Here is an 11,675-nt window from a genome sequence, read left to right as displayed (position 1 = left end):
AAGCTAAGATAGCATATGAAGTATATATACATAATACTATTCATGAGATTTGATTGATTTAGGATTATTGTCAAAGTAATTTCGATGGTAAAGTGTGTGTGTGAGAGAGAGGTGGACGGGCGATACAATTTTGCAACATGGACTAACATTGGCTACAAGATTGAGTGGACCACGGATTTGAGGTGGACGGTGGACAGCGGTTCATTTTGACCGTAGCTATACACTGATTTTCTAATGCATTAATTTTTGTTTGTCGTCAGCACAGGGCATCATCATGGGTTATTTTCTACCAATGAGTCGCACCAATGAGTCGCTTGTAGTAAAATCGTCGTCTCCCCACAATGCCTCTTACTAGGTCAAAGTTAATAGGTAGCCGCGACTGGCTGTGCGGATTTGGATACGTTTTGCGCGCAGAACACAGACAAAGTGTTTGAAGAAAGGGAACCAAATACTTTTGCCTATAGATTAAGGTAAGCGTATCTTTATATTAAACTGAATGACAACTGATTAAACGGGCCGTTTCTAATATAGGCTACTTCCATCAACTCATCACATAGAGAATGCTGAGCAAATGGTTCATAGGAGACGCGCCCTGCCTGTGTGCGGTTAAAGCCATAGTCTGCCCTACGATATAGAATTGAACTTTGTCTCGAGGTTAACACGGTGTCGGTCCCTACTACCTCATTGTGCAAAGGTCGGAAAAGTAATCCTATAATAGGATAAGCGCTACTATTTTTGCTTACTGTGATGCTCGATATAGGTTTCTAAGACTTGTTCTCGTAAGGATAGGGGTAAGTTAAACGCTGTGTAGCCATATTTGAAGATATCAACTGAATTAGAAAACGTAGTATTTTGTCGACATGCTATCATCCTTATTAGTGTTCTTATTCTAAGCCGATTCTGACATTGAAGATCGAGGGAAAGAAAATAATCAACATAGAGAGGAAAGAAAGCAATCAATTGTAATGGTTTTTACCTTTATTAATTCAGAATAAGGCCTATGGAAACCCATAGGCTAACAACAGACCTGACAATGCTATATCATTTTGGGAAAAGAGAGACAGTTGTTTTCCATTAACCATACCACCAGAATAGATTATAGCCTATGTATAACGCATCATTTACATGTTTAACTCAACTTTAATTCATGCGGTTTGATAGGTACTCTACTAATCTTTAAGATGAACTTCGCTCTGGAGACGCTACAGGTGCTGGCCTTGTCCATATATTATAACTTGGAGGCACTTGTAAAACTTTTCATCCCTTCGCGGAAGAAGAGCGTTGCGGGAGAAACTATCCTCATCACAGGGGCGGGTAGCGGCATCGGCAGGCTGATGGCGCTTGAGTTCGCCTCCATGGGCGTAACGCTGGTGCTGTGGGACATTAGTCAGGATGGCAACAAGGAAACGGTTCGACTGGTGAAGCAAAGGGGCGCGGCCAGAGTCCACTCATACATCTGTGACTGCAGCAACAAGGCAGAGGTGTACTCAGTGGCTGACCAGGTGGGTTTTATGCCACCTGGTCAGGTATATGGTCTATATACCTGACCAGGTATGGATGTTATCACCCATGTTCTACCACTTTCCTACAGCAGGTAATAGTTTGAAGGTCTGTAGTATTTTTGACAGGCTACAGTACCGTATTTTTCAAAACATACTGTACACCGATCTTCAAAGTTGTAATTTGAGCTGTTGCAAATACACCGCACTGCAAAGCTCCTTCCGGAAAGCATGCAAATGTATTTGAGAGGGAAGATATTTACATAAATATTTGATCAACTCAATGTCTATTATAAGGTACAACAACTCAAAGGGCCTTCATGCTTTGGGAACAAATGTTGAAAGACTCCCACACATTCCATGTCTGCTCTGTTCAGGTCCACCTCATGATTACAGCTCAGATCCCACAATATTCCCATACTATGATCCAGTGGATAGGTATTGGTTAGATACTGGAGATCACAGTCATACTCTGCTACACTCTCAGAAAAAAGGGTTCAACAGGAGTTTTTTTGTGGAGGGATAGGGTTATACCTAGAACCTTTAACATCCTAAGAACCGTTTTTGGAAGAAAGGGTTCTTTGATGACTCTTTGACGGGCAAGAAAGGTTATACAGTTGTTGGAAGTTTACATACACTTCAGCCAAATACATTTTAAACTCAGTTTTTCACAATTCCTGAAATGTAATCCAAGTAAATATTCCCTGTCTTGGGTCAGTTAGGATCACCACTTTAGTTTAAGAATGTGACATAATGTGAATAATAGTAGAGAGAATGATCTATTTCAGGTTTTATTTCTTTCATCACATTTCCAGTGGATCAGAAGTTTACATACACTCAATTAGTATTTGGTAGCATTGCCTTTAAATTGTTTAACTTGGATCACATTTCGGGTAGCCTTCCACAAGCTTCCCACAATAAGTTGGGTGAATTTTGGTCCATTCCTTCTGACAGAGCTGGTGTAACTGAGTCAGGTTTGTAGGCCTTCTTGCTGGCACGCATTTTTTCAGTTCTGCCCAGAAATGTTCTATGGGATTGAGGTCAGGGCTTTGTGATGGCCACTCCAATACCTTGACTTTGTTGTCCTTAAGCCATTTTGCCACAACTTTGGAAGTATGCTTGGGGTTATTGTCCATTTGGAAGACCCATTTGTGACCAAGCTTTAACTTCCTGACTGATGTCTTGAGATGTTGCTTCAATATATCCACATAATTTTCCTTGTTAATGATGCCATCTATTTTGTGAAGTGCACCAGTCCCTCCTGCAGCAAAGCACCCCCACAACATGATGCTGCCACCCCTGTGCTTCACAGTAGGGATGGTGTTCTTCGGCTTGCAAGCCGTTATGGCTATGTCCCCATGTGTAGTTGCAAACCGTAGTGTGGCTTTTTTATGGCGGTTTTTGAGCAGTGGCTTCTTCCTTACTGAGCAGCCTTTCAGGTTATGTTGATATAGGACTAGTTTTACTGTGGATATAGTTACCTTTTGTACCAGCATCTTCACAAGGTACTTAGCTGTTGTTCTGGAATTGATTTTCACTTTTCGGCACCAAAGTACGTTCATCTCTAGGAGACAGGACGCGTCTCCTTCCTGAGCGGTATGACGGCTGCGTGGTCCAATGGTGTTTATACTTGCGTACTATTGTTTGTACAGATGAACGTGGTACCTTCAGGCGTTTGGAAATTGCTCCCAAGGATGAACCAGACTTGTGGAGGATAACAATTTTCTTTCTGAGGTCTTGGCTGATTTCTTTTGATTTTCCCATGATGTCAAGCAAAGAGGCACTGAGTTTGAAGGTAGGCCTTGAAATACATCCACAAGTACACCTCCAATTGACTCAAATGATGTCAATTAGCCTATCAGAAGCTTATAAAGCCAATATATAATTTTCTGGAATTTTCCAAGCTGTTTAAAGGCACAGTCAACTTAATGTATGTAAACTTCTGACCCACTGGAATTGTGATACTGTGAAATATAAGTGAAATAATCTGTCTGTTAACAATTGTTGTAAAAATGACTTGTGTCATGCACAAAGTAGATGTCCTAACCGACTTGCCAAAACTATAGTTTGTTAACAAGAAATTTTGTGGAGTGGTTGAAAAACGAGTTTTAATGACTCCAGCCTAAGTGTATGTCAACTTCCGACTTCAACTATACATACAACCATATATAATTTTTCCCAGCATGCTCTATTGCAGGGAGATTTTCAGAATTGTTTGTTTTACTGTAATATCTGTGTTTTTGCATGTACATTACTTGGTTGATAAATGTTATGCTACACAAAGATAAATAACATACAGTTTTCTATAATCCAATCTGTTAGTAATTGGATGTATTTCATCCGTTACTGAGATGGTTGTTCCAGTTTGGATGATTGAGGTAGTCTCAATCATCCAATCTTCCCTACCTTGGTAGTCATTCTGAATGCAGGTTGTAGGTGATTAACAATTCCACAATTGGTTATCCTAACTCTGGCTGGATTCCAATAGGAATTACAGATCATTTTGCAAACCAGCATAATGTGATTTGCAGGCTGATGTTTCTAGTAAACCAGGAGATTCCTAACACCACTATTTTAGGGTATAATTAGTCCCTCAAATAAAGGCCTTATGATATATGTAATGTATTGTCATAAATAATTAAATTTTAAAGGCTAATAAGGCTGGTGGAACCATTCATAGATAATTCCAGGAAGAACCCTCCAAAGATAAAATGTTTCTCGGCAGAACCCTTCACAGACGGTTCTAGGAAGAACCTTTAGATTATAAAATGACTCTAGGTAGAACCATATACAGGGGGTTCTTTGAAGTACCGTACATAGATAGGGCTCCCGAGTGGCACGGTGCTAGAGGCATCACCACAGACCCTGGTTCGATCATGGGCTGTATCACAACCGGCTGTGATTGGGAGTCCCATAGGGTGGTGCACAATTGGCCCAGCGTTGTCTGGGTTAGAGGAAGATTTGGCCGGAGTAGGCTGTCATTGTAAAGTACGAATTTGTTCTTAACTCACTTGCCTAGTTAAATAAAGCTTACATTAAAAAATATATATTAATAAAAAAAGAACCCTCTGCAAAGGGTTCTACCCAGCAACAAAAAGGGTTCCCCTATGGGGACAAACCAAAGAACCCTGTGTGGTTCTACTTAGCACCTTTTATTTCTCAGAGATTAGTGGTAATCTGTGTGATCTCTGTGTGGTAGATTTAGGCCCAGTTCCATTTATGTTCTTATCCTGTTACGTCTATACAGCATGCTATATTATGTGTTGATTGCCAGGTGAAAAGGGAAGTGGGAGACGTGACAATCCTGATAAACAATGCAGGCATTGTCACAGGGACGAAGTTCATGAATGCTCCCGACAGCCTGATTGAGAAGTCTATGGAGGTCAACTCCAATGCTCACTTCTGGGTGAGTTGGAATTTTATCATGAACATTTTGTATTTTTCTGCGACAAGTCAAATCAAAATCAAATCAAATCTAATTTTATTTGCCAAATGCCTCGTATACAACAGGTGTAGACTAACAGTGAGATGTTTAAGGGTCCTTTTCCAACCATGCAGAGTTAAAGATAAGATATAAGAAATAGAAAATAGAAATAGTGGCACGAGGAATAGATACACAGTGAATAATGAAAAACAATAACATGGCTATATACAGCGAGTACCAGTACCGAGTCGATATGCAGGGATACGAGACTATTGAGGTAGCTATGTACATATTGGTAGGGGTAAAGTGACATAGATAATAGACTGAGCTGTAGCAACAGCGTATGTGGAGCAGTAGCAGCAGCGTATGTGGTTTGTGTGTGTGTGTGTGTGTGTGTGTGTGTGTGTGTGTGTGTGTGTGTGTGTGTGTGTGTGTGTGTGTGTGTGTGTGTGTGTGTGTGTGTGTGTGTGTGTGTGTGGCGTCAGTATGTGTGTGTGCGCATTTTATGTGTGTGTTGGGGTGTCAGTGTAAGTGTGTGTGAGTGTGTGTGTGGTTATAGACCAGTGTGTGTGCATAGAGTCAGTGCAAGAGAGTTAGTTAAAAAAGGGCCAATGCAGGTAGTCCGGGAAGGGTTAGCGTTGGGAGGCTTGGGCTTGGGTGTTGAAGCTGTTCAGGGTCTTGTTGGTTCCAGACTTGGTGCACTGGTACCGCTTGCCATGCGGTAGCAGAGAGTACAGTCTATGGCTTGGGTGGCTGGAGTCTTTGAAAATATTTAGGGCCTGACACCGCCTGGTAAAGAGGTCCTGGATGGCACGGCGCTTGGCCCAGCGATGTACTGTGCCGTACTCACCACCCTCTGTAGCACCTTGCGGAATGGGTGCCTTGCAGTTGTCCTACCAAGCGGCGATGCAGCCAGTCAGATGCTCTTGAACGTTTTGCGGATCTGCAGTGCCATCTTTTCAAGTCTAAGAGTAAAACAGTAGCATAGGGAATGATAGATGGCATAAGCCCGCAGGATGTGCCAGACCAGCCTATGGAAATAACGCTAAACGTAACACAACATGCTCATATCAATATAGGTGTAAGATAAACATAAAATAAAAAAATACTTAGACAAGGAGAGACAAAGAACATGTCCAAATATCAGTGCGCATGGGGTATTTTTTATTATATGCATAGTAGGTCGCCAGCAAAGTAATTCTCAACTATGATCATCTGTTTTCCCCCAGACTTACAAGGCGTTTCTCCCTGCAATGATAGCCAGTAACCATGGTCACCTGGTGAGCATCGCAAGCTCTGCTGGACTGATTGGAGTCAACGGCCTGGCAGGTTAGATATACTCATCTCACTCACTACCCCTCTAAAGTGGGATATAAATATTTTACCCAACATCACATAGTGTGAGTGTGAACACTCAGAGTAATGCATTCCCATTCCTCTAATCTCTGTCTGTGCTCAGATTACTGTGCCAGTAAGTTTGCGGCTGTGGGCTTTGCTGAGTCTGTGGCACTGGAGCTGCTAGCGACAAAGAAAAACGGAGTGAAGACCACCATCGTGTGTCCCTTCTTCATTAACACGGGGATGTTTGACGGCGCTGTCACCAAGTGGGTCCACCGTTCTGACACACACACACACATACCCAGAACACATTTTGCTGCCATAAGCTCTGTTAGAGGAAGTGCTGCGACTGTAGACACAATATGGAAATATGTACAATGTTGCACTGCGCTATGTGTAGTAGCAGTGTGTAGCTAAGCAATAAAATGCTTGCTCTGCTTCACTTTGCTAGGAGGTGAAATTCTACTTTGTAACTGTCTTGAGCAGTAAATGTATATGATTTAGACCAGGGAGTGGAAATACAATTAATGGCAGTATACCCTGGTGTGTAGATGACCTTCAATTATTGTCTAGGCCGGGGCAACCTCGCCCTACTAGTTATGTGACAACACCATAGATGCCATGGACACAGCTCTACCTGGACTGCCTAGGGCCATGTCCTTAGATGTCGCTAGTGATCAAGGCCGTTTGGGTGGCGCGCGCGCATGTGTGCATGTGTGTGTGTGTGTGTGCGTGCGTGTGTGTGTGTGTGTGTGTGTGTGTGTGTGTGTGTGTGTGTGTGTGTGTGTGTGTGTGCCGTGTGTGCGTGCGTGCGTGTGTGTGTGTGTGTGTGTGTGTGTGTGTGTGTGTGTGTGTGTGTGTGTGTGTGTGTGTGTGTGTGTGTGTGTGTGTGTGTGTGTGTGTGTGTGTGTGTGTGTGTGTGTGTGTGATGTCAGAATGAGTTACATAAATGCCAGCGTCCCTCAGTCTTGCTCTTTGGGCCCTTCCATTTTCTCACTTTATTATTCATGCTGAGCAGAGCAGAGCAATGCCACTGAGCAGAGCAATGCCTACCACATCCTGTTACTCAGACACACACACACACACACACACACACACACACACACACACACACACACACACACACTGTCAAATTTCTGAACAAAAATCAGGAACCAATCATGAATGAGATTGTGATGTTGGAAGTCCCCACACAAAAGTCCTGTTTTTATCAAGATGCTACAATGGTTTTTATTTGTTCTCTAAAGTTTATGGGTTTTATGTCTTTTAAGGAACAGACTGAAGGCAGAAACTGATTACAAAGTACAACGTTCATCGTGGCATAACATTTTGAAGGATTTGAAGTGAAATGTAAAAGGGGCTTAGACAATCATTTTTGAAAGCGTCAGTGCATGCAGTGTGTTTTTAGATGTAGATTCACACTAGAGAGTGCCAGCCCATTACTTTGAATTGATGATCAGTGAGAGAAATGATTTGTTTGGTTTTGGGTGCTTCCTGCAGATGGCCCCTTCTCATGCCCATCCTGGAACCTGACTATGTGGCCAAAATGATCGTCCGTGCTATCCAAACTGACCAAGTGTACCTGTACATGCCTCGGATCCTCTACCTCATCCTCGCCCTCAAGAAGTAAGAACTGTACCAAACACTATGCAGGATTTACTAAATGGACCCCCGGGCCCTAGCCGCTACCTCCCCAGTCCCAGTTGTCTCTTAGGTTTAGATGTAATCAAACAGGTTTTCTATATCTTTGTTTATACAACCACAGCAGTCACGTGTCAAAAAATGCAGCATCTACCTGTGGAGGGGGTCTACCTGCTACTCTACCCAAAAGCATTCTGCATTTTTGTTCGACTACTGGGGTAAAACAGATACATTCCATTCTACTTGAAATATACTAATTGAGGACTCATAAAGAAAAGGGAAGTGAAAGGGGGATACCCAGTCAGTTGTACAACTGAATGCATTCAACTGAAATGTGTCTTAAAAGTGTATTTACTTGTATTTATTAAGGCATTTTTATGATCCACCCAACACTGACTTTCAAACCTTTGTACTCAGCAATGACCTAGATTGTTGACAACAAAAATGTATGGAGAGGACGCAAACAGATAAAACTGTTGACACTCTGGACTGAGAACAGTGGTGTAGTGAAGGGTAAACTCACGTTAACGCAGTTCACCGCACCTTTTTTATTTTGGCAAGCGGATACCCAACTTTTGTGCGTAAAAATGCGTTGAAAGTGTAGGGAGCGTTACTTTACTCACCAGGCTCAATTCAACCAAATCCACATTGCAGTATTTTTACATCAAAAGAGAAACATGGTGGTTAAATAAAACAGCAGAATGGTTTAGGGACCTATGTGTGCGCAGAAGCGGGAGTTGGGTCAATAAAGCCATTGCGTGCATAAACATTGTTGTTTGTCCCTCAACTGGACAGACACCAAGCAGATTGATCCGGTATGAATGCAGATGCGCAAGCTTTCATTGTGTCAAATGGTGTGGGGGCTATAAGCAAAAGTGCAAATACTTCTATCACAGGGACTGAGATTGAGAGTGGAGTGAGAGCGATTGAGAGTGGAGTGAGAGAGATTGAGAGTGGAGTGAGAGAGATTGAGAGCTGGAACACGTTGTTTGTGGTGGTGCTTGTCTAAACACTAGAGATTGCTCTAGAGATCTGAGTGATTAATGCAGGCCTGCCACAGAGGATACTTGACCTGACAGCTGCCTAGGTGGAAAGGTGCATGTGTAAACAAAGAGTGGAGAGAGGAGGTTGCGTGAGAGACTGAGTCGAAGGCGGGTAGCGGGCACAAAACGCACACGCAAACACACAAATAAGTGCACACACGCATCACACACACGCTTACAGTACACTCGACCGCACGCACATGCAACTTTCCGACATGTACACGAACTCGCACACACCCACCCATGTGTACTTATTTCACACAATCAACATGAACACGCTCGCAGAAACTAGGTGACATACACCACACGATTACATGTCAAAATAACTGTCTATGTACCTCTAGCCATTATGTCATGTTTATTCAGTGTTTAAGGATGTGCTACGAATGCTTTGGATAGCAGTTCATGCTAATCATTCATATCAAACACTATAAACACAGGTATTGGTTTCAGAGGCGGTAGGGAAAGGTCATAACACGTGAGTGATTACAACACAGCCTAGACAGGAACTGAGAATGTAGACAGACATTTTCTCTACCGCAGACTGCTTCTCTGCTGTTACATTGGGACAGAGTTGAACTTTTTAGTGGGACTATGACCCCATTGCAAGAGGGGAATAATATTTCAACACACACCCCCACACACACTTGCTACTCTGAGCACACTGTTTTATCTAAGGATTCACTGACATTAATTCTAAACTGCATCTGGGCCCTTCAGTACCTTCACACAGGCGTAAAACTCCCACTCTTAATGGTGCATTTTTAAAGAAATCCTATTGCTAATTACCTACTGCAACTAATTTAATGAAAATGTATTCCTTGAATTTGATTGAAGTGCCAAAAATGCATAAATTGGATAGATGATTAACTCACAAAAGAACCTGGTTTCTAAGGTGGACATTTAGTCAGTTGGGCTTTAGCTGGGAAGCCCTCCATGAATGAGAGCACCTCAGAGAGAGAGGGAGAGGGAGAGGGAGATAGGAGAGAAAGAGAGAGGGCAAGATAGGAATAAGAAGGAGAGAGATATAGGAGAGAGAAAGAGAGAGAAAGAGAGAGAGAGAGAGAGAGAGAGAGAGAGAGAGAGAGAGAGAGAGAGGAGAGAGAGAGAGAGAGAGAGATGACTCACCTCCTATTCCTCCTGTATCAATTGTAATCAAGCTCTACTTCCGTATGGAAATCTGTATGGAAATCTGCACACTTCCACAAAGCCTTTGATGGTTCCTATTGTATTTTTTTCCAGAAAATGATTGTAAAAGTTAATGTGGTGCATGATCATATGGAGTCACTAGCATTTATGTCAGTCATAAAGGCATTTTATGTTTGATTATTGATGTTTGAAGTGCAGCCGTTCTTCACAGAATGGCTTTACTGCACATATACATGACGTACAGTATATGTACATGACTATTCAATTATTTTGTTCAGTATTTATTGGGTTTTGTGCGTTTGGAGAAGAAAAAAAATAGGTCAATAATTTACAGCTGCTGTGAAGTAGAATAAATAACCCCTGTCTCTTTTTATCACGTGTGTTCTCTTCTCACAGCATTTTGCCCACTAAGATGGGGCTCCTCTTGGGTGACTACATGGGGGCATTCAATTTCATGGATGCATTCAAAGGCCATGGGAAAAAGGACTGAAGCATTCAATAAGTGCTCAGGAGGGGAGGATCTCAATCCATTTCCTGCATGAAGTGCTGCAGTTTACAACCCTTTGTGAATCTAGACTACATTTTAATAAGCTTTTCTGACTTTTATAATGGAAGTAATATGCATGTCCTACATACCAGTGACTAACTGCCTATACATGTACATATACGAAATTCACTGTAGAATTGAATTGTTAGTGCACAAATAATTATCGCCTATGAAGGATGTTTTAAAGAGCCATTGACAGTATACAGAGATGATGCACTCGTATGAAACTATGGTTACTAATTCTACCATATATGTTGTTACCTCTTGTTTTACTATTGTGTGGGAATACCGTATGAAGTAAATGTCTGTTATTTTACGTCCAATGAGATTTCTCTCCTGAGAGTCACTTGAAATGTATTCATTTACAAAAGCTACTGCTTTAAAGTGGTTGTTGAATGATATCTTGCTTTTATGTATTTTAATCGAAAGTCTATGCATTGTTAGCCTTAATTATATTATAGTCTTATTATGTAGCTTGTTCAAAAGTATCCGCATCAAAAATGTAGTTGGGATATATATTGCCATGGCAATAAAGCTGCTAAGAAACTTTAATAATTTAATAATATGCCAAAGTATACTTTAAAGGTTGCTGATGTTTCAACTCGTTATGTGATAGTATGAAATTATGGACATATCATCATTATTCATTTACAGGTGCAGCCATGGTTATCTTTTCAGATAATCCCAATCGTATATCATGTCTTAATGATTGACCATGTATGCCTCATATTAATCTTTGCTTGCTGGAAAGTTAAATGTTTGGAAAGCTTTACAACTGTCTGATCGCATAATAAAATACATGACATACATGGTTTATCTTCTTTATGCCATTGAAGGACATCTGTTCAAAGTAATAGATTGGCACAGAGTAAGAGACATTCTTTGCTTGATTGCTTGTTTGATAATGAGTGCAACTCTTAATCGGTATTCTGAGAGCCACAATGTTGTAGTGCACATCTGCTGTGTGCAGGGGATTGTTGATTATAGGCATCATCTCAACATTTGCATGGAAAAACACACTCTAGGAATCTGCA

At 41.6% G+C, this 11,675-nt stretch overlaps 1 protein-coding gene across 2 annotated transcripts; it reads left to right on the top strand.

Moving 5' to 3' along the window:
* Positions 1–349: 349 nt before the first annotated feature.
* sdr16c5b (short chain dehydrogenase/reductase family 16C, member 5b) lies at positions 350–11,450 on the top strand. Of its 2 annotated transcripts, none has more exons than XM_064941663.1 (7): positions 350–470; positions 1,162–1,502; positions 4,774–4,905; positions 6,153–6,252; positions 6,383–6,527; positions 7,762–7,887; positions 10,491–11,450. In XM_064941663.1, the coding sequence occupies exons 2-7, from the start codon at positions 1,182–1,184 to the stop codon at positions 10,582–10,584; spliced, it is 918 nt and encodes a 305-aa protein (XP_064797735.1). In that variant the 5' UTR covers positions 350–470; positions 1,162–1,181; the 3' UTR covers positions 10,585–11,450. The 2 variants fall into 2 exon arrangements, with proteins under 2 accessions (XP_064797735.1, XP_064797734.1); XM_064941662.1 differs by lacking the exon at positions 350–470 and adding an exon at positions 680–791.
* The last annotated feature ends 225 nt before the right edge of the window (positions 11,451–11,675 follow it).

The sequence above is a fragment of the Oncorhynchus masou genome, chromosome 28, assembly GCF_036934945.1.
Source record: "Oncorhynchus masou masou isolate Uvic2021 chromosome 28, UVic_Omas_1.1, whole genome shotgun sequence".
In the NCBI taxonomy this organism is placed as follows: domain Eukaryota; kingdom Metazoa; phylum Chordata; class Actinopteri; order Salmoniformes; family Salmonidae; genus Oncorhynchus; species Oncorhynchus masou.
This window is presented reverse-complemented; position numbering and strand designations above follow the sequence as displayed.

What these genes read in the sequence shown, in the direction of transcription:
- sdr16c5b (XM_064941663.1), top strand. Translation starts at nt 1,182, where the DNA reads ATGAACTTCGCTCTGGAGACGCTACAGGTGCTGGCCTTGTCCATATAT. An exon ending in TGTACTCAGTGGCTGACCAG is followed by an intron (nt 1,503 to 4,773) that starts GTGGGTTTTATG and finishes GTTGATTGCCAG; the next exon opens with GTGAAAAGGGAAGTGGGAGA. An exon ending in CTCATCCTCGCCCTCAAGAA is followed by an intron (nt 7,888 to 10,490) that starts GTAAGAACTGTA and finishes CTCTTCTCACAG; the next exon opens with CATTTTGCCCACTAAGATGG.